This window comes from Lepisosteus platostomus, chromosome 3 (genome assembly GCF_059453375.1).
Source record: "Lepisosteus platostomus isolate fLepPlt1 chromosome 3, fLepPlt1.hap1, whole genome shotgun sequence".
Taxonomy (NCBI): domain Eukaryota; kingdom Metazoa; phylum Chordata; class Actinopteri; order Semionotiformes; family Lepisosteidae; genus Lepisosteus; species Lepisosteus platostomus.
The window spans coordinates 24,083,923-24,107,775 of NC_142613.1; the positions used below are offsets into that span (position 1 = coordinate 24,083,923).

At 38.7% G+C, this 23,853-nt stretch overlaps 1 protein-coding gene across 21 annotated transcripts in view; it reads right to left on the minus strand.

The window, feature by feature from the left end:
* Nucleotides 1-23,853, minus strand: part of afdna (afadin, adherens junction formation factor a) — a 165,036-nt gene that overhangs the window by 71,248 nt on the left and 69,935 nt on the right. For 12 of the 21 annotated variants that reach the window (XM_088625062.1, XM_088625054.1, XM_088625052.1 and 9 more), the window contains exons 2-9: nucleotides 15,931-16,126; nucleotides 13,018-13,130; nucleotides 10,018-10,181; nucleotides 9,145-9,305; nucleotides 7,170-7,327; nucleotides 5,649-5,760; nucleotides 3,918-4,076; nucleotides 1,680-1,724 (exon numbers count right to left, since the gene is read on the minus strand). In XM_088625062.1, the coding sequence (XP_088481188.1) occupies nucleotides 1,680-1,724; nucleotides 3,918-4,076; nucleotides 5,649-5,760; nucleotides 7,170-7,327; nucleotides 9,145-9,305; nucleotides 10,018-10,181; nucleotides 13,018-13,130; nucleotides 15,931-16,126 (1,108 nt within the window). Of the gene's footprint in view, nucleotides 1-1,679; nucleotides 1,725-3,917; nucleotides 4,077-5,648; nucleotides 5,761-7,169; nucleotides 7,328-9,144; nucleotides 9,306-10,017; nucleotides 10,182-13,017; nucleotides 13,131-15,930; nucleotides 16,127-16,616; nucleotides 16,667-23,853 lie in introns of those variants that run through there. The other 9 variants (XM_088625073.1, XM_088625056.1, XM_088625053.1 and 6 more) reach the window with 4 other exon arrangements.

Here is a 23,853-nt window from a genome sequence, read left to right on the forward strand (position 1 = left end):
ATTAACTGCTTTACACTAGCCAAAAGAGCAGCTTTAAATACAGATTTTCAAAGAAAAATGTTACCATTAATGCTCCATGCATGCACCATTATCCCATAGTTTTCATTAAACTGTGTCATTTTTCTTTATCTTTTCTTTTTTATGGTCAAAATGACTTCTTCAAAACTATAGTGCCTGCTATTTGGTAGTAGACTGACATAAAAACACAGGCCATGCTAAAGTTAAATAAATGTTAAGATTAATGCCTCTAAAGTTGACACACAGTTACTGTAGATTTTATTTATCAACTTGGTGACACATCTTGAAAGAATTAATATTCAGGACCACATTCTACAAAGCTCACAGTTTCATTCCACTGAGGTTCGCAGTCAAGTTGCTTTCTGCAACAAAACAGAACTTGGTATTTGAAATATTTTTCTTGTCTTGTTGTTCCCAATACTTTCTGGTGAATACATAAAATTACACGTATTTTTGCCAAGACTGGGTAAGAGGAATAGTCATGTTTACATCCTGGAATACACATTTCTATGCCAGTTCCAATAAGGTTTATATAACGAATTGCCAACTCCTTCATCAATACTTGAAAAGGCATATCAAGGTTTTAAAATATATTATACATGACAACAGAAAAATACAGCAGGACTTCTGCTGGATTAAAAAGTTAACTCTTAATGCAGACTTTCATTTATTTTGTTTTAATGCCAGAATTAGAAAAGGATAGTGATTTACTTTTAAAGAATTAACCTTCACTGACATTCAGCACTGTAAGAGAACAGGCAAACTGAAGAACATCTCTCTAAATTATGAAAGCAAAAATGCCAAGATAAACATTTATTAAGGGACTGTGGAGTATTGGCAGGCTTAGGGCTATAAAAACTGACTTAATATAATTGCTGGCTTACTCCCTGAATATGTAGGTATTACACTCATAAGAACAAATTAGCTGTTTATTAGTTACATTTTTTCAAGTTTTAAAATACAGGTTTACCCTCTAATGTTTGCAGATAACAATGCAAAAGAAAAGGGCAACCAGTTAATTTCTACAGTTTAAAAACTGTTAAAAACAGTTATCCACATGTTCTGTCTTTAAGGTTTTCTATTTAAATGTATGAAAAAAATGGATTAGTTTTACAAAATATGTGCCGTATAACAGTACAAGTAATGATGTAAGATTTTACACTCTTCAGCAAAAAATGCTGGATCTTAGCATTTTCAATTTCACCTTAAAAGACAATGAAGTTCTGCAGGATCACCAGTATTGACACTGCAGATTGAGTCACAGTCTAGACATCAACAGTTTGAACCCACGCTATGTCAGGCAGCTCGCACATATTCTAAAATTGCCATGCAACTATGACCCCAGAACGTGCCAGGACACCTGTGAGCTTGCGGTGACATCGGTAAGAGATTGCATCACTTCTTCAGTTGGTGCAAAATGACACCCCTAAGGCTTTGCAAAGCTTGCAGCCTGCAAATTAGCCAAAGGCTTGACAACGGGCATGCCAGAGGATGGCAGTCACTATCCTCATTCTCCCTGTGATAGTACAAAGGGCCATAGCAACAACCTGACCTGCACCATAACTTGTGATAAACTAAATCTAAACCAATATGACTCACAAACACTATGCCTAAAATTTACAAATGGTATTAAAAACATCAGTAAGAAAAGGTGTGGTTACCTTCCTGGTGGCGATAGTTGTAGTAGGCATAGTGATTCCCTCTCCCTAGGGTGAGGACACATGCAGAGGAGCCAGGTATAGAGACCAGCGGGAGAGATATCACATAACACATGCCAAGGCCAAGGTGGGCAGGAGAGAGAAGACAGTAAAGCGTGAAAACACAGCAGGACAAAGCTACCAACATGCATCACTGCTTCTGCACCACCTCCTTGAAATGAGCTGAGAAACAAGGTTGATTATCAGGCTCTTTCAATTCACATTCAGAGGTTAAAGCCACAGAGTTATGTTTTTTAAGGATGTTACCCTGTGCACTCCAGAGTGGAGGTGAAATTTGAACATTTATGCAATGCAGTCTGCCTCATTAACTGGAGGAAAGACTGACAGATACTTCCCACTAGTTGAGACATGATATACATGAAACTGGTATACAGATCTGGCCAGAGGCTGTGACTAGAATTAGGACTTCACAACTATAGAATAAACAAAGTCTTGACACTAATTTTATGAGTAAATGCGAGAAATCAAATTAAATTTATCCCAAATCAACTTAAACAATTTGAGGAATTAAGAAATCAGTGCATTTACCCTGTTAATGTGAAATGTCAAGCCAGTCAGACAAAACCTATAATGTAGATGGCTATTCATAGATGTTAAGTTATTTGCAGTAGAGATAAGGTTTAACGGTCTTCTTTAATGTCGTTACCTTTCTCAACATTTAGAAGATTATCTGGTTTCACAGAACAGAAGAACATTTTCTTTTAATTTAGGTCTGCTACACATTTGTCATACCACAGTTTTACACAGATTCCAATAAACATTTGAGGGATGGATGAAAACTTTTAATAGACACGTTCCTTGTCAAGGTAAAGATCAATGGAAACTAAATTTAAGCACTTAAACAATTCTGCTTCCTTTTCGTCCCAAGGGATAACTAAGCCCATAAGGATTTCAGAAATACACAGATATAAAGCACAAGAGATCCAGCCGTAGTCTCCAGGCAGAGATGACTATTGCATCTAAAATTTGTCAAACTGAATGTAAAGTCTCACAAAGTTATAAAGATATAGATAACCTCATTGCATTGCAACCCGTGAAATGGAGATAAGAGTCAGCTGTTCTAATAATGTTAGTAGTGGATGTCAGATAAGGTTAGCAAAGGGGAAGCAAGTGGCAAGCAGCGCATTAGAACAAACTTAAAGGTATTATTGCAACATTGTTTAGAGATTTCATATAATGCACAAAGAGCGGTCTTATAGACCATGTACAGATCCACATGATGGGGAAGGAGCTGTAATCACTTTTAAGAATATTTCAGCATCACCCACCTCTGTGTCCAAATCTTTAGGCACCATGGGAAGCACAAAGGACCCTGGGCATGCTGGGACTCAATGAAACCTACTTGAGTTTATTGATCAATTCACTCTCTAACAGATAATGTGAGTTTCACTGTACAATACAGCCTTGCACTATGCCTGGAGCAAAGGTGACAGTTCCCTTGTCCATGGAGGCTTACAATTTAAAGACCCTACATTTAAATATCCAAATGACAAGAGTAACTTACGTAGCAGAAGCTTTACATTTAACGAAAGCAGTTGAGTTCCAAAAATAGCACTGTACAGTGTACACAAACAAGTCTCGTATGAATATTTAATTCATTTCTCGTTTTTGCTTTCCTTTGCCGATTTTGAATTTTGAAGTTCTGATACCATGGCATTCATTTTCAAGATGTGAATGTTTAAACAAGCACTGGCGATGCCTCAAGGCTGCTGGCTGTCTGAGCCGCAGCTGCTTGACAAGTCCCTTCCTTCAAGCCTTGATTCGATGGTGCATGTCGGCAGGCTTCTCAAACAGCTGTGAGTGACGTCAGACAGCAGCCCTGAGGTTGTGTCCATGCACAAATATTTCTGTTTAAAAATTTGGAAGATAACCCTTAAAGAGCAATTACAAGGGATGTTTTTAAGGTACTTGTAAAGACACAAGGAGATGTTGAACTATTCTCAGAACCCAATCATTTACCCTTTATGATGTAAACCAATACGTATTGAGAAGTCACCGAATGTGCTACATTTGGCAACAGAGAGCTCATATTAAATGATAAACATGCTACAAACATTGACATCATGTTTTTTCTGGCTTAATCATTTCACTAAATAAAACAAACACTAGAACAAATCTCTTTGAGTGCAACATCTATACTGCCTGTGGGAAACACTGGACAGTCTGACACCCACAACTCACCTGGGCTCAGCTCCACCAGGTAAGGGAGCTTCTCAGGAGGTAGAGAGCTGTGGAGAGGGACATCTACTGACCTCCCTCTGGATACCTTCTCTTCTGGCTTACGAGCTTTCTTTGGAATGTAATCAGGAGGGCGTTTCTTCAGTTGAAAAACTAAGGCTCCTGAAAGAAAATCCACATAAATTCTCCAATGCACCAGGAGAGGGAAGTGCAAGAAGAGGTCCAGAAGAAACTACTTGATCACAACACAGATGCAGAGTATAACACAGAGTGGAATTTACCTGTACTTGTTACAGTTTATACGTTCCTGCAACTTTCTTTTCTCAGTTTACAGTCTCAGTTTAAAACGAAAATGTAGCTAAATTAATTTGAATGATTATGCATTGTATTTAGGAAGACTTGGGCCCAATTACAACTTTTGACCTACAGTACATGCTAAGTGCAGATTCTAAAAAACAGGTAACTTCAAAAGTTGACATAACCCAATACAAATTCATAAATTATCAAGCTATCTCAAAAATGAAATAATAAGAAACATTATGTTAGCAAAAACTTTGTAGAGGAGAAACACATTTCTACAACTATTTTTAACAATGTGACATAAAAGTAATATTATCCCAGTATTGATATATATATATACATGCAAAATGAAGCCCAAATACAAAAATGAACCATGAGACATTGAGAATAAAAGGCAAAGATGGAAACAGATTTAAAGTAATAGTTCAGAGCTCAAACAAGTGTCTGTAACAGCGTTATAAGAGCAAATTTTTATTTCCCAGACCTCCTGGGAAAAACTAAGGTTGCTGCTGGAAGAGGTGTTAGTGGGGCCAGCAGGGGGCGCTCACCCTGAGGTCCATGTGGGTCCTAATACCCCAGGATAGTGACAGGGACACTATACTGTAAACAGGTGCTGTCCTTCTGATGAGATGTAAAACCGAGGTCCTGACTCTCTGTGGTCATTAAAAATCCCAGGGCGTTTCTCGAAAAGAGTAGGGGTGTAACCCCGGCGTCCTGGCCAAATTTCCTATTGGCCCTTACCAATCATGGCCTCCTAATAATCCCCATCTATGAATTGGCTTCATTACTCTGCTCTCCTCCCCTCTGATAGCTGATGTGTGGTGAGCGTTCTGGCGCACTATGGCTGCCGTTGCATCATCCAGGTGGATGCTGCACATTGGTGGTGGTGGAGGGGAGTCCCCATTAGCTATAAAGTGCTTTGAGTGGAGTGTCCAGAAAAGCGCTATATAAGTGTAAGCAATTATTATTATTATTATTAAATGTACTATAATGGTATTGGTAATGGCCTAATCATCACTGAACAACAGAAATACTGCAATAAAAGTCAAAGACCAACAAAAACTAGGAGAAAACCTTGGGTAAAATGGTAGGATGGAGTTAAAATATTTGCAGGAGATGTCTGGAATAGCTAAATATATTTTCATAGAGGAGTCTTGGGGAGGCTTTCACCAACTTACTTAAAATACATAGAATTTTCACCTGCCTGTTATCAGAAAGCTGCTTATTCCTGGTAAGTGTCATAAACAATCCCAGAGCACATCTTGGAAGCACAGGGCACAAGACGAGACCACACCCTGGACAGGATGTTAGTCCGTCAAAACAGCAAAATATACCACAGGGGAATAACTCTAGCCTTGCTTATGTGGCACATGAACAGCATTCCATCCCGTTTAACAGCCATGCTGCTCAGACAAAAACACTATAGTTCCATACCTTTGTCACTAGGCCAATCTCTGAAAATCTGCAGGGGGCACTCGGTGTCATCGAGGATGGTCTCTTTCCCCCCCTTGTCATCTGACTGCTGAGACCCTGGGGGCAGCACCACCTGTCCAGACACCATTCACCATTCAAGAAAAAACAGATTATGTCAACATTCACAAAACATTTATCACAAAACCAAATTTTGCACAAGCTCCATAATCACTATCAGCCTTCGGCAACACCACATCCTGGACTTAACCCACTAAAACATAACACAAGTGACAAACTCCAAAGCATTTCTTATTTGACCTTTGCAGGGATGTTCACAGGTCTACCCTGAACAGCTTTTTGTCATCAAGATGACATAAAGCCCAGTACTGTACTGACCTTATAAAAAGCACAAAAGTTTGATTGGCAGGTTATATTACCAGTATTAACAGAATCATGCAATCAAATCATGCTCACATTGGTTTATACTGCAAAATAGATGTTTCTAATAATTTAATTTATGCTTTATTGATGAACCAGCACTTGTAATTACAAACTCTTGAGAGCTACTGATAACGCAAAGGTCACCTAAACAATGTTAAACTTTCAGAGTTGGAAGCTGTACAGCCTGCATTACTCTCTGAAGTGCTTTAATGTGATTGGCTCTGACTGGAGCTGTCAAGGGAAGGCAATAAAAGGGTGCTGCCATCAAAGGTCATCACTTTACTTGAGACTTGTTTGTAACACAATGACAAGTCATATTAACTGCAGCTACACACTACAGGAGCGCTCTCCCCCACTGTGCAATGCATGTGCTTGTTTGGCACTTTTGAAAAATGCAATTCAATTACCATCAGATAAAGATCTCTACCAAATGTCAAACTCATACTTTAATCTGCCCATCACAACCAAATAAAAAAAACATGTGGCGGCAGTAGACAAGATTCAAAAGAACGATGATGCTTGAGCTAAGGTTTGTTTATGGTAGAAGAACAGTATTAGCAATCTGTTCACGGAATAAAAAGGTGGTGTTCACTGAAAGCATTCAAATCAAGAAAGGTAATTTAAAAAAAGTCAGATCACTAGATCACTAAGTTACAGTTTATGGGGATACTTCTTATGCAGTTCTGCACACTCCAAGGGTAACAGCAGACAGAGCCTCAAGAACACAAATGTAACCTGGATGTTCATGAGAGCATTCTGTGTTTACACGTCTGAAAACCTACAAGGATATCACTGCACAAAAGAGAGAACTGTAGCTTAAATAACTGTTCCACCCTGTAGTGATATATAAAGCTATAGTATACTCTTATACTCTTTTTTTTCTGTCCATGAGATAAGCAAACACTGTCTTACATTGATTTATATCATAAAAAAATAGATTCCAGGACTAAGGCGGTAAAGGTTGTGTTACATTAGACAACAAAACACTCAAGTAACTATAATCTATATTGAATAAGAATACCACAGTCCTACACCACTGCACTGCACCATGCACTTTATCCTGAGCTCATTTCTAACACCAGCAGAGACTGAAACTCCTACCCGAGCAATACAGTAGTCCCGGGGATTCTCCTTCTCCAGTCCATACTTCTCTAGAGCTTCTGCCACAGCAAAGTCAGCAGTGTCCGTGGTGGACAGAAGGATTGTCTTATAGGGAATATTTGGTTTAAGACTGTCCGCATAGATCCTCAGCGTCCCTCCTGAAAAATCAAATTAAAAAAAATGCAATAAACAGGGAAGTCTAGAGTGGCTTAACCAATAAAAGTATAAGTTGTGTCACATAAATCAGTGTAAATCCATTTCCCTTTGCTGTACAACATTGTTGGTCCAGCATTCGCTGAACATTGTAACACTGCTTGGGAATTCATATTTAGTCAGTTTAATGACATTGACCCAACTGTCTAGATTCAAAAGGCAGGAATCTGGATAGTAGAAGCTTTCGGTAGTTGTGTCAGATGAAAGCCCTCAACACATCTTTGAATAAGGAGTCAGAAAGAATTCTCATGTCATATTGTTCCACATTCTCTCTCTCTGTGCAGCCCATCATGTGAGTATTACAACTCCTTTCAATTCTCAATTGAGTTATAATGACACAGACGGCATGTTTCCCCAAAATAAACCACTTGTTAAAGCACAACAGCAAGACTGAGATGCCTTAATGGCCAACCACTACGACAGGGTGAGTCAACCTATCTTTTCTACCTCCAAACATAGCTGTAAAGCCTATTCATTTAAATGGTGAGGAATTTAATACATTATATGCTATACAGCAAAATCTTTTTAAGAAGGTCTCTACTAAAGATTAGTATACTAATTTAATCATCTAAAATAACTGACATCAGTAAACATTAATACAAACAGAGTTCAGTCAGTAATTCAGATTTTTCTTACATTTATACCAGTTTACTCAGACTTTTATTAGAAATTTCATTACAATATTGTTTATGTACCATAAAAGCTGTGTTTTGTCTGCCTTTTAATTCTGAGTACTGTGGCCAAAGCAATGAAGAAGTAAAAGAAGAAAAGTAGTCAAAAACCGGACCCTAGTCCACAACAACGCAACAATTGAAATACAAAGCCACCGCAAAGGGGAGGAAATGGTGTATTTACTTCACGAACTCTGGGAAAGATTCCTACTGCCTCACCAAAGCTTTATTCTGAAAACATTGTTTTCATTTTGTTTTTCTTCCTGTCCCGCAGGAAATCCAAAGCCACATGGAACAGAATGTCTGCCATAATCATGCCAATTTATTGCTTAAAATTAGGACATTTACAAAAGCGGTTTTGGGCTGCGGAGCTGAGTCTTAACTTTGTGAAATTAGCATTTTCTCAGTATCAGGGCATCATTTCAAGCAATACCATCTGTTCCCAGCATGCTTCAGCCTGAGTAAGAGCTGAAGATGGACAGAGGGCAGTGTAAAAGATAAAACAGTGAGATAACTGAGAAGCTGCAAAAGAGGTCCATCTACACTGCCTAAAACAGGACAGAAAACATACTGGCAAACTGTGTCACACCTGTGCTATTACTATAAGATTTTTTTTTTTACATTATATATAGATGTATAAACTGTCAACCAAAATGATAAAAACATAAGTGAATTTAGAATGCACACTTAGTATTAAAGGACAAAAAATGAGCTGATGTCAGAAATAAACTAACAAGCTTCATTCATGCCAAATTTCTACAAGTAAGCAGAATATCAGGAAATTATCATCTTTGGAGAGATCACAGCATACAATGGCAGTTACCTTTGGGCTAGCAGCACCTGTTCGATTTTAACGGTATTATTTGAAGCATAAAGAATCCCATCCAGGAAGATGAGATTGACAATTTACCAAATTCTTGCAATATGAAAACAAAGTACAGATTTTCAAACTATAATTAAGACAAAACTACAGAAAAGTGTGTATTTGTTTAATTAAAAGTCCTGCAAACCACAAAGCTCCTGCTGATACCAAGATGGCTTTTTAATGGAAACTGGAGTACTGAGAAAGCATACATCCCCCTCAAGTTTACCAGAGTCCGGCCGTCCATCACTGCTCCGGAACTCCTGCATCCTCTTCTCCAGTTTCTGTTGCCTCCGGCGCTTCATGACCACCTCTGGGTTTGAGATGGTACGTGTGAAGCTGGTCTCTGGCATGTCTTTGTACACCTCAGCTGCTAACCTTGAGTTCTCGCTGCAAGAGAGACAACCAGACGTCACTAACTTTTAAACCCCTCTCTGTCTAAGGGACCATTGGGTACCCTGCCTCCCAGGGCCTCGTCTGTGTTATTAATGTTTCTTTACCAGACTGGCATTAACTCATTAGGTCCCTAATGTTTCACATCTTTCTTCTCCTCTGCTTCTGAAACTTAACAATAATTAGATCACTACTCCTCCAGCTTCATGACCAGTTCACAAGATAGATGCGAGAAAGCTTGGAATTAAACACCCGGAGTTTTTATTTTCTAAACCATGCAGTGACCTTTCAGATGTTGCATGAAACTCTTGTGTAACATGTGAATTTTTATTTTCCATGCTTTTGAAGCAAATACATATGAATATTATAATATATATATATATTATGCATAAATAAATAAACTATTCTATATTAAATCATAATATATATAATATAAAATATTCCAATTCTTTTCCCCAATTACCACGTAATTTCCACGTCCCTCTTAAACAAACAACATTTCTTCCATCATCAGATTTAGGACCTGGAATTACTGAAATAATTGAACTTATATGAACTTTTGCTGTTCCTGAGGAGCAATTGCATCTTCAATAAGGTTACAGGTACATATCCACATTTTTAGAATCCACACAACTTCCATCTGAGAAGAGTGTCCTGTAGATGGACTCAGCAGTAACAGGTTAAGGTTAACAGGTAGTGTGGCACCTACCCATCCTCCCTATTTAAAGATCGTTCATCTCCATCAACAATACGAGGAAAGGCTTCCTTGTCTCTCTTTTTTTCCTTTTTCTTCTCTTTCTTGGACAGGGTCCTCTTGAAGTTTTGTATCACCCCCTCTTTCTCTTGTTTTTCCGGCCCATTACTCTGTGTTTTCTGTGAAACGGTGAGAAAAATGAAAAGGTAAGACTATTAATAGGATCGAGAATTGCATTACAAGAGTGTTCATGACAAAGCAATTCCTAGCCATTGGGTAAGAGCTCTGAAGCTTTTTTTTGTAGTAGTGCTAACCCCATGAAACATTAAAACTGCAGTCAAACTGAGTCTTAAGCTAATTAGGTAGAGAAGGTTTGTACCCTGTGTTGTCTCTGAAAGAAAAATCAGCATAATCAACATACAGGAGGACAAAATACAGAGAAAGCTATAAAGAAATAGAAACATGCACTGCACGTGTATATGAAAGCACCCTCATCACATCTATTAAATGCAGAAGCACTTTAACAGATCACGGAATGCATTCACTGTGAGGATTTAGTACAATAAGCAAGTTTAGTCTTTATTCTTTATTTCAGAATATATAAAAATATGTTATGCTTTGGCAGTCAGCAAAACAACGAACCTGTCTGCTCAGAGTCCAGACTGACAATGTCTAAGATACTGTACAAGGAGGTGATGCCACTCCTATTACTGAGTTTTGGAAATAGGACAAAGGCCAAGTTTCTAACACTAGTAATTTCTATTACTAATTAATTTTGTATTTAACTAGTTTTGCTTGTCATCTGATGTGCTGTTGCTTATGAGGTTGTATTCCAGGTACAATACAAGCGCCGGAAAAACAATCTTCTGTCAGGTGTTCAGAGATAAATGATAGGACATGGGATGCGAAAGTGTATTATTGGTGCAAGATTTTTAAGATTAATGGCATCTGGGGAGTTAAAGTTTCTATTTTTTACTTATCAGCTCAGAAATGCTTTAAAACAACAAATGGGAACATGAAACATAATGTCAGTATTTCTTTGTATTTTAGCACACTTACCTGAGCTCCACTACTATTAATACCATGTTAAGTATTTAGCAGCACCGTTGTGACCCTAATGCATTACACAGTCATTAATTTCAAGTACAAATGACGTACCTTTATAGTAGACTTTTACTGAGTTCTGTAAAAAATAACTTATGTACAAGTATGTATACAGTAAATGAAGCCAAGTTTGAATCAGCCTGGCCTGGAGTGCACAACCTACAATACAGCTCTGGAGTTCTTGTTACACTTCAAGTGGACAAGATCATTAACAGCTCTTTACTGCTCCCAGGAAGGAAACGCATCCAACTGATGTCCCTTATCAAACATTCCACTGAGGATTTGGCCAAAGCACACAGACTAGTCACATTAATAATAATAATAATAATAATAATAATAATAATAATAATAACAACTGCTTGCACTTATATTACATTTTTCTGGACACTCCACTCAAAGCTCTTTACAGGTAATGGGGACTCCCCTCCACCACCACCACCATGTGCAGCATCCACCTGGAGCCATAGTGCTTCAGAACGCTCACCACACATCAGCTATCAGTGGGGAGGAGAGCAGAGTAATGAATGAATTCATAAATGGGGATTATCAGGAAGCCTTGATCGGTAAGGGCCATGGGATTGTAAATTTGGCCAGGTCACCGGAGAAACGCCCTGGGATTTTTAATGACCAGAGGGAGTCAGGACCTCTGTTTTACGTCTCATACGAAGGACAGCTTCTGTTTATGGTATAGTGTCCCTTCTCTATACTGGGGATTAGGACCCACATGGACCGCAGAGTGAGCACCCCCTGCTGGCCCCACTAACACCTCTTCCAGCTGCAACCTTAGTTTTTCCCGGGAGGTCTCCCATCCAGGTACTGAACAGGCTCACAGCTGCTTAGCTTCAGTGGGTTGCCAGCTGTGAGTTGCAGAGTGATATGGCTGCGGGCTATAATAAATTAAGCAAACAAAATGAAACAACCAAATAACACGATTTGCTTTGCAATAGAAGTACCTTACTGGAACTATACAGCAAGTAGTTCATTGATTGAAATTTTAAATCGCTACTCTTTTTCATTTCCCCACTTTGGAACAACTGACTGGTAACTCAGTTCAGATCACAGCCAAAAAATATGCAAGTATTCTTATCTGCAATAAGCAAAGTTCAGCTGACGACACTGAATCCAACATGGTTTCGATTTCTCAGTCTAAAGTCATTGGATGATCTAAGGCTTACACCATGTTACATATAGATATACACTTCGTTCTAAAGAACAGAAAACCCTTTCAGATGAGGGTGGGAGTTTTTAGCAACAGTCACAGCTGTAGTAGAATATGAATATTACTTTTGTCTTCATCCAATCACGATGCTACAGAAGGCAAACATGTCTTACCCAAGCAATATATTGGATCTTAAAACAGACTAGGATACTGCATTTATTTAAGTCACCTAACCCATGCATGAAATGATTCTCCTTAGGTTAGGGAATACTCTAATACTCTATTTACCTTCTATCTATCCTGAACTGGGACAGCAATATTCCCAGGATGAGGAGTCTTTATTCTTTATTCAATTACATTAAGAAAAAATATTTTACATATCATTCAATAGGACCCATGGCAGGTTCCCTCAAGACTTAAATTATACCAATTATTTAATGAACACACTACATTACCTGACTATTGATTATCATTTAGGTGTATTTTACAGTACATATACTGTACGTGTTTAGGATTTATTTAGACATTTATTTGAAAAATGTAATAGTAACATGATTTAGTGAATCAAAAGGTGGAAAACAAGTCTTGGTTAACAGAAGATTTAAGGAAATCATTACTTTATTCTTCCCAAGAACCGTCATGCTGGTGACGCCCCCACTCCCTCCCACCATGCTATGATCTCTCCTCACTTCTTCAACATCAGGCGTTCGTCACAAGGGTTACAAGAGGAGTAGGAGTGGCAGTGGCTTTACCTTTGGGGCAATGTCGTTTTCATTCTTTAAGACAAATCTGCCTTCCCTGTCGTCTTTGTTCCAATTCAGCTGCACCACCAGGGGCTTCTCATCCAGGTCCAGCTTCCGTTCTTCTGCCAAAGACAAAAATAGACAGCTAACCCAAACAATCCGGAGGTATGCCAGGAGCACAGGTGTCAGTGCTGTAACAATTTCAACCACTTCCGATATACACAACATTCCTCAAAGCATAAAATTAACATAGGAACACTTTCCCCAACCCATGCCCAGCAAAGAGTTTTCCACTCGATTTTTCTTTTTTAATGTCCTTTCATTAAGGATACTTTTAAAGGGTGATGTGTATTGACTCATACTTCTACACTTCTGTGGCAATTATAAATGCAAAAACATGTTTTTCTGACTTTAATAAGAAAAATAAAGCTTACCTCTACATACCTATGATCATTTCTTCAGCTAATCACATGAGAGCACAGTGTTAAAAATAAAATGTTTACTCTCTAAGACAGTTGCTCTTACTGATTTGTTTAGTTATCCAACAGGACGTTCAGTCAAAAAAACTACCAGAAAGGTAAAAAGATGCTAGACGTTTTTCTCTAAATGCAGCAGAGAAAATAATGCAACAAATTAGCATACATAGTATAAAGAACAATACAGGGTAAAGGAATTTTAGATTTGTTTTACGAAAGTGAAATAGTATGGCAGTGGCAATGACCAATTGTAGCATTATGAACAGGTATTCATTTTCAGTTACTTCACAGTCCAATGCAGGGTAATGATGAGCTGGAGCCTAACCCAGCTAACGATGGGAAGAAGGCAAGATATGACAGGGCACACACACAAAAATATATATATATATGATGGTGACAGCAAGATATGTGATGCATGGAGACAGTATAGCGATATTAATTAATTTGGACAGAATATCTTTGGGAGGAAGCTGGGATATTAAGCGTGGACCCATTTGAACATGCAAACTCCACACAGAAGGCGCCCTAGGCCAGAACTGAACATACAGAGCCAGGAGGCAACAATAACAACCATCATGCTTCTGTGCTGTCCAAGTGCTGACACAAAATTACTTCCAATGAAAAAAGTGCATGTGTAGGTTATGCCTCAAGTCAAACTATCAGTTTGGACAATTGTACTGCTTAGTTCTTCCTTCAATAATGTTGTACTTTTCATTTAATACCCATCTAATTAATCATTGTTAAATGTTTCTTTTCTGCTTGGCTCATAGAATGATTCTCACAGCTTACAGAAGAAGAATAATGGGCAGACAAGCTCCTTTGACATGCCCACCTATCAAGCTGTTTATTCTTTTGAGATATTAAAAATTCCACGGGGCCTGCCAGAAGGAGTTGCTGCTGAATTGAGAACCAGTATGTGTCACCTACGTCAATGTAAACCTGAGGGACTCCAGGAAGTCACGGGAGGCACTTTGATGGAAAGCCAGGGAGCCCTGATCAGTAAATGCCCGTTCTGAGCCTCCACTTAGGGACTTCGGATCAAGGAAGCACCTACACCAGTTGAGTCAACCAGGAGCCCTCTGACTGTTCAATGTTTAAATGGTCTAATAAAAAATATAGTCTTGAGCACTTCTGTGTCAGCAAAAATGAACAAACTAAGAGAATGCTTCATTACACAGCCAAGCTTAGCTATTCATTCAATATATTTGGGAGCCAATAGCACAGCAGATCAATTTTCCATCTATTAATTATCAGACAGATGCTAAATCCTGGGTAAGCAAGCCATAACCTAGACAAACACAGGACACAAAAAGAGACTAGGATCACACTAGACTGCTCTCTCCCTAGATGGGATGTCAGATGATTACAGGGCCAGCAGGAAAAAGACAACTAAGACTAGCTAATCAAACCTCTGTGTCACTGGGAGCTGGGGAGGAACTGGCAAACAGCCCCATATATGATAGAACAAAAATAACATTTCAAAGTAAGTGATTAATCCATTTATGCATTTTCTAATTGCTTCTTCAAATCCAGGGTTGCAAGAAAGCCAGAGGCTATCCTGGCAAGCAACGGGAGCAATGCAGGATATGCCCTGGATGGGACACCAGTCCACCACAGGGCATACAGCCACAAACATAGACACTCACCAGGGCCAATTTTCTCAGTCCATCACAGGGTAGGCACAGACAACAAACATGCGCACACAAGCACACCAGAGTCATTTTTTCCAGAAGTCAGTATTAGGAATCCCACGAAAACATGTAAATATACAAACTCCATGCAGAACTCCATGTTCCCCAGTTCTGGAGGGATTATCCTCCATTCTAGAGGAAAATGTGAGACTATCCATCCAACGGCTAAAGCTTAGTCAATAGTGGATCATGCAACAGGACAATGATCCAAACACACCAGTAAATCTATTATTGAATTGCTGAAATACCAAAGAATCAGAATTTTGGCTAGGCCAAGTCAACCAAGTCAAAGCTCAGACTTCAACACCATTGAGATACTGAGGAGAAACCTAAAGAGCTGTGCATAAGCAAATTCCCTCAAACATTACCAAGCTGAAGCTGTAAGGAGGAGTGGGCCAGAATTCCTCCCAGGTGATGCAAGAGAACTCTTACAGGAAAAATTAACTTTTGTTGCTAAAGGGGGTTCCACATTTTATTTAATCACGTTACTTTTTCACACAAGGCTACTGAATATAGGCTGATTTTTGTTCAATAATGATAAAGTAAAATTTATGTGTGTTATCGGTCACCTGAGGTTAGATTTATCTACTGCTAGGACTTCGTGAGGATTAGATGAAGGCGAAATATGTTTTTATATATAACCAAATTGAGCTGTTCTTTAAACAAACGTTTTCCGAAGGCTTGGATTGTGTCTGTACTTTTGACGACAGCATAAATTTGGACACCCTCGCCCCACCACAAAGTGTGACACTTACCCCCGCTGACATGAACTTCATACAGTGAGTACTTTGGGGATGACAGCATCCTCATGTCGGGCCGGAACTTCTCCGCCAGCGTCTCTATTACATCTTGTGTGGTGGCTGTGCTGGATACCCGGATGCATTTGGTGGCGAAGTTTCCTGCTACTCGGTCTTGGAAATAAAATCTCATCACCCCATGGAATTCCAGGTCCTGTCAATTACAATTAAAATTCCAATTACAATTAACTGTCTAGACCTTTCACTTCTGAAATGGTTATACAAGATATAGCTTTGATCATCTCAGTAAAGGCCACTTCATGGTTTTACTGCAACCGTTTCCATTTAGATGGAAATATCCATCTTTAATTTATTCAGCTTGAAAGCAGTGTACATTTAGAAATTATTTTACTCCTGTCTATAAAGAAAGATTACATAAAGCAAAAAGTTCTCTTAATCTATGTTTTAAATGCATACAAACACTATGGTGTGGAAATGAATGCCAGAAACAACCCATATCATATCATCATGGCTGTACAAAGAATATTACTGAATTTAAATTAAAGGTAAAAGCTATCTGATAGCAGTGTATTCTTAGGTGTTTAAATGGAGTGAATATCCACGGAAAAAAAGAAAAAGTATTTCATTAAGAACATTTAAATCTTAACACTGTTAAATGAAAGCTTTATTATAGTGATACAGACCTATATTCATGGTAAAGTTCACTATCTTCAATTAAACAACTTCATTTGTTGTATAATCCTGAGAGATTTAAATGTTGCGGGAAAAACAAAAAATAAAAAGCAGCCATAAGAAACTGTTTTGCTAAGGGACAAGCCCTAATAGATATTGTTTTAATTATTGGGAACTTTCATGGGCTTGATTTTCCATTGTGAAAAATAAAACTGTGGGAAAACTAATTCATGAGCCATATCTTCAGATAATAGTAAAAAAAATACTAAAGCCAGTCTGCTTTTAAGCACATCTGCATAGTAGTGAAAATGCAGAAGTCCTGATAAAATTTCACAGGCTAACATTCAAGGATTATACAGATATATTTCAACGCCTATGTACACATGCACAGTGTTTAGGCACTTTACAGGGTAAAAACAAAACTACACCCCCCAAAAATAAAATACAAATTGCATTATATACAAATAAAGGAAAAAAGACAGAGATAAAAAACATTCAAACTGTTTATCTCCAAGGCAAAACCTGCTAGCTAACCTGTATAGAAGAAGTAGGAAGCAAACCTAATTATATAGAACTATAATTCTGATACAGAAGGATATATGCAGTCAGTGCCCTTTCAACACATTGCCTTACAATTTTGGGACAAACAGTAGAATGAATTAGAATAAAAAAGCCCTTTAAAGGTATCCTTTGAGTTCAAAATTTCATTATTTCTATTCAGCATCTTTCAAAAGGACCCAGTTCTATTTCAGGTAGAGAACAGTACTCCAATGCTATGTCCTCCAGAGTGAACACTATTGTTATCACTAGTAAAGGTAACACTGTAAATGTCATCCTCAAGCAATGCATGAAACTGTTAAACAGTAAAGCGAGAAAATATGGTGCAGTGGGTAAAGCACACACAAGACCGTTCCAGACTTCGCTTTTTATCTGGCCAGCAGGCAAACACCAAAAGCCTAAGCAGACTCCCCTCGCCCACAGGAAAGAGCATCAGCGTGTTCAGAAATAGATGTGACCGCATAGCACCTTGCAGATCCAGACAGTCACGACTTTCACAAGTACAGGTGAATCCAGGGCATTGGAAACTCTCAAGATACACCTGGCATTAAAAGCAACCCCATCTACTTTCAAATTTCTCTATCACTGCAGAATTCAACATACATTTGCAAGCTTTTGTTATGATTTTAAGCCCTTTCAACTTAATGTGCTTGGTTAACGAGCAGATAATGCTAATTATCAAAAAAGACACCACTGCTTGTTATCATATTTATGTTGAATTACAGGATATGCCTTATATTACAGAAGTCTAAAGAGTTCCAGTAGTTTGTTCATGTTTGTACTGTTAATGTGCTCTACTATTTGTCTACATTATACCCAACGTATTTGAATTTGTCTTTAATGGATCCTCGATAATGGCGTTAAATAGGAATCGAACAACACATTTCACAGTGCTGCTCATATAACTGTGTTTGCAAGTAAGAAACGTGTCAACAAAAACACCACTGACAGATGCATAAAATGACAGATGAATTAAAGTTATTTTCAATAACTGCTTAATCCAAAACATGGGGCATGCCAAGCTGGAGCCTAACGTGGCAGATAATGGACACATTGTTGATTATGAATGGCTAATGAGAGGAGGATGGCCTTGTTTCTAATAAGCTGACACAGCTCAACCTGCAGCCCTGAATTCAGCCACACAGTGCAATGCAGAGAGCAGTACTGTTCTACAGGGAGAAACTAATTTGGCAAGTCTTAAGAAAGCATCAAAGTGGAGCATTCAGCACTCTATTAAACACCTCTGGAATGGAAATATGTATATCCTGCTACCACACAGACAGAGAGAATATCAGGTCTTATCATTGCAGTAAACACATTAAAAGGTTACATCAGAAAGACCACTGAATCCACATGCTAAACTCTAACCTTCACGCTTGCTTTAGCACAGATGCTTCTACTTCTCTGTATTGAACTCCCATCTTCTATACCAAACTTCCTGATAAGGAAGGAATGTTTTAATTGCTCTCTGAGTCCTTGAGTTTCTTGAGAAGGTACCTCAAAGACAGGAGGGGGGGGGGGGGGTAGAGAAAAGTATATATAAGCTGTGTTGAGCCATAAACCCTCTGAGAAATACAACAATTGCTCCTTGTATGCATACAATAAAGCTTCGCTTGAAGAACGGACACTTCAGGCTCGAATATCTTGGTTTCTACAATTTGGGGCTGCGAGAAGGCTACTTCAACGACACGAGACTTTCCCACCCAGAACCCGAGACAGAATTCTGCGCACAAAATCAGAGGTAAGGACTCCTCTTTCCAAAGGTCCTGACTCTTTCATGCAGTGGTGGGGAGGCTTCCCTTGTCCAAAGAGTACCGCCTGAGTGTAAGCTTGCTGAGCCAGCAGGTATTCCCCTGGCCCAAGGGAAGACACTGGTGCAGTGGTGGGTTGGTAGCTGTAAGCCCCGGTTCGAGCCCTGGCGAGAGTTTTATTGTTTGTCGGGAAGCCCAGGGGCGCTTCATTGTTTTCAGAATGGATAAAAAGTCATATGATAGAAAGTGGGAAGGAGATAATGTGCACGCTTTTAGATGCTTTCTTGTTCGTGAACACATACATACACACAACACTCAAACATAAACACACCTCATAATAAAAGAGCGAATAACTCAGTAGCAGGATTTACAGGACATGTTGGGAGCCAAGAATAGCTCTGACTGGAGCCCAGTGCTTAATTCCACCCCGGGGCAAAAGCAGCAATGCTGGCGTTCTGGGGATGGCGAATTACTGATCCAGGAAGAGGGTTGCTTGTGCTCTCGTTCCTTACCTGTGAACAGTGAATTGTAAGCCCTCTCTAAAGACTCTGAGAGGCATTTAGATCTGGAGGTAACAGGCGCTAGTTGCATGAGTGCAGCAATGCACAGGTTTTCCAAGTGAAAAGCACCTGCCTATGAGCTGCTACCTCACACGACACAGTAAGCCTTCAGAAACTGTACATGTGTGTTAACTGACTGCTGGAGGAAGTGGTGGAGGTATCTGATTATGCATCAGACAAATGCAAGTTAAAGGATGTGAGGAAAAGCTGGAAAAAAGGAAGAGACTGTCAGATGGTGTTTGGTCTGAGCAGTGGTGTAACGATAACAGATGGGATATTGGAATAAGTGATGTTGTGTTTATGAAAAGTTAGGCTGTTAAAAGAGATACATGTAGAGGTAAAACAAAATACAGTGTATTTACACTAAAACCAAAACTATAATGTTCATGAGGCATAACACATAATCCAATAACTTAAGGGTGTAGTACAAAAAGTATTCCAGATGTATATGTATTTTATGAATTTATGTGCCGGTGTGTGTGTGTGTGTGTGTGTGTGTGTGTGTGTGTGAGAGAGAGAGAGAAAGACCTCAGTACGTAACTGAGTTTGGTACAGAAAATGGTGTTTAGGTAGCCAGACTGGCTAGAGACTTAACTAAGAAGACTTGACTATAACAAATAAAAAGCAACTTAAGTGACTACAAAATATAAGAGTGTCTAAAATCTATAAGTACAAATACCAGCACAGCACAGGTGGACATAAATGAGGTATCTAAACATAGTATTTGTATAAAATTAATTGAAAGAAAAGTGGAAATATATGGAGACAGAGCAGTCCCACAGTGGTTAACATTTGTGCTCTATACTGCTTAGCCTTAGGTTCAATCAAAGGGGTGATTCCTCATCTGTAATTAAGCAGATTTATTTGAGTGGCTTGAAATCAGATACCGCTAAAACGCTGTAGATTCAGAATCATGACTGCTGGATAACGCCACTGTGAAAGTTGCAGAATTGGCTAGACTCTGTCTACAGATTGAGAGAAATATGTACGCTAAGGTGTGTAAATAGACAGGTTGACTGGGGGAGATGTCCAGTGTGCAATTGTAAAAAATAAATAAATACAGGTCATTTTAAGAAAAACTGCAGAAAGCGCATGCAGGATGAAGAAAGCCCGGATCTACCCTGAGCCTCAGCTGACAGGGAAGAACAGGAAAAAAATTTACTCCCAGCTAAGAGATTTCTTCATGGTTTTATTGCAACAGTTTACATTTAGATGGAAATATCCATCTTTAATTTCTTCAGCTTGAAAGCAGTGTACATTTAGAAATTATTTTACTCCTGTCAATAAAGAAAGATTACATAAAGCAAAAATGTCTCAATCTATGTTTACAGCTAAACACATTAAATGCATACAAACATTATGGTGTGAAAATGAATGCCAGAAACAACCCAGCTTCATATTACAGATGTACAAAGAATATTACTGAATTTAAATTAAAGGTAAAAGCTATCTGAGAGCAGTGTATTTTTAGGTTTTTAAATTGAGTGAATATCCATGGAAAAAAGTAAAAGTATTTCAGAACATTAAGAACATTTATATCTTAACACTGTTAAACGAAAGCTTTATTATAGTGATACAGACCTATATTCATGGTAAAGTTCACTATCTTCAATTAAACAACTTCATTTGTTGTATAATCCTGAGAGATTTAAATGTTGCAGGAAAAAACAAAAAATAAAAAACAGCAAAGAGAAACTTTCTTGCTAAGGGACAAGCCCTAATAGTTATTGTTTTAACTATTGGGAACTTTCATGGGCTTGATTTTCCATTCTGAAAAATAAAACTGTGGAAAAACTAATTCATGAGCAATATCTTCAGATAACTGTACAAAAATATTAAAGCCAGTCTGCTTTTAAGCACAAGCTCTGTCCCCGAATCTGCACAGTAGTGAAAATGCAGAAGTCCTGATAAAATTTCACAGGCTAACATTCAAGGATTATACAGATTTATTTCAGTGTTTATGTACACATGTACAATATTTGAGGCACTCTACAGGATTAAAACAAAGCCACAACCCCAAAAAATAAAATAAAAATTGCATTATATACAAATAAAGGGAAAAAAAGACAGAGATAAAATAACATTCAAACTGTTTATCTCCAAGGCAAAACCTATTAGCTAACCTGTATAGACAGAGGTAGGAAGTAAACCTAATTAAATAGGACTATAATTCTAATACAGAAGGATATATGCAGTCAGTGCCCTTTCAACACATTGCCTTACAATTTCAGGACAAACAGTAGAATGTAGTAGACTAAAAAAGCTCTTTAAAGGTATCCTTGAGTTCAAAATATCATTATGTCTATTAAGCATCATTCAAAAGCACCCAGTAAAAATGTACCAGAATGTATGTTATTTTTTACATTTCAGGAAGAGTACAGTACTCCAATGCTATGTCCTCCAGAGTGAACACTATTGTTATCACTAGCAAAGGTAACACTGTAAATGTCATCCTCAAGCAATGCATGAAACTGTTAAACAGCAAAGCGAGAAAATATGGTGCAGTGGGTAAAGCACACACAAGACCGTTCCAGACTTCACTTTTTATCTGGCCTGCAGGCAGACACTAAAAGCCTGAGCAGACTCCCCTCGCCCACAGGAAAGAGCATCAGCGTGTCCAAAAATAGACGTAACCGCATAGCACCTCGCAGATCCAGACAGTCAAGACTGTCATACTGTCATCCAGGGCATTAGAAACTCTCAAGATACTCTGGGTATTAAAAGCAACCCCATCTACTTTCAAATTTCTCTATCACTGCAGAATTCAACATACATTCACAAGCTTTTGTTATGATTTTAAGCCCTTTCAACTTCACATGCTCGGTTAACGAGCAGATAATGCTAATTATCAAAAAAGACACCACTGCTTGTTATCATATTTATGTTGAATTACAGGATATGCCTTAAATGACAGAAGTCTAGAGAGTTCCAGTAGTTTGTTCATGTTTGTACTGTTAATATGCTCTACTATTTGTTTACATTATACCCAACATATCTTAATTTGTCTTTAATTGATCCTCGACAATGGCATTAAAGCAGGAATCGAACAACACATTTCACAGTGCTGCTCATATAACTGTGTTTGCGTGAAAGAAACGTGTCAACAAAAACACCACAGACAGATGCATAAAATGACAGATGAATAAAAGACATCTGTCATCATCAATAAGTAAGCTTTTTTAATAACTGCTTAATCCAAAACATGGGGCATGGCAAGCTGAAGCCTAATGTGGCAGATAATGGGCACATTGTTGATTATGAATGGCTAATGAGATGAGATGGTCTTGTTTCTGATAAGCTGACACAGCTCAACCTGCAGCTCTGAATTCAGCCACCCAGTGTAATGCAGAGAGCAGTATTGTTCTACAGGGAGAAACTAAATTTGGCAAGTCTTAAGAAAGCATCAAAGTGGAGCATTCAGCAGTCTATTAAACAACTCTGGAATGGAAATATGTATATCCTGCTACCACACAGACAGAGAGAACCTCTCAATCAGGAAACAGAATGAGGGAGGGAAAACTCCTTTCTGACTAATTTCCTACATCTGTTTCCCCAAGAAGCTCACAATTTCCACTGTCAGGTAATATCAGGTCGTATCATTGCAGTAAACACATTGAAAGGTAACAACAGAAAGACCACAAATAAGAGAAAGGTTGGCAGATAAAGATCCTGGTTCTCTGTTGTCTCAAGGCCAGTGCCAGTGCGGTGCGGTGGCTCTGTGGCTAAGGATATGCACCTGTGGGGGGAAGGTTGCCGGATCAAATACTGCGGCCGGCAGAGAAATCCTACTCCGTTGGGCCTGATCGAGTCCCCTAACAGAATCTGTATGTTACTCTGTACCTATACAGTGGTAGGAGCTGTGAACTCCAGCTGAATCCACATGCTAAACTCTAACCTTCACGCTTGCTTTAGCACAGATGCTTCTACTTCTCTGTACTAAACTCCCATCTTCTATACCAAACTTCCTGATAAGGAAGGAATGTTTTAATTGCTCTCTGAGTCCTTGAGTTTCCTGAGAAGTAAAACTTGTAGAGAAAAGTATATATAAGCTGTGTAGAGCCATAACCCCTCTGAGCAATACAACAATTGCTCCTTGTATGCACACAATAAAGCTTGGCTTGAGAATGGACACATCAGGCACGAATCTCTTGGTTTCTACAATTTGGGGCTGCGAGAAGGCTACTTCAATGACGCGAGACTTTCCCACCCAGAACCCGAGACAGAATTCTGCGTACAAAATCAGAGGTAAGGACTCCTCTTTCGAAAGGTCCCGACTCTCTCATGCAGTAGTGGGGAGGCTTCCCTTGTCCAAAGAGTACCGCCTGAGTGTAAGCTTGCTGAGCCAGCAGGTATTCCCCTGGCCCTAGAGAAGGCACTGG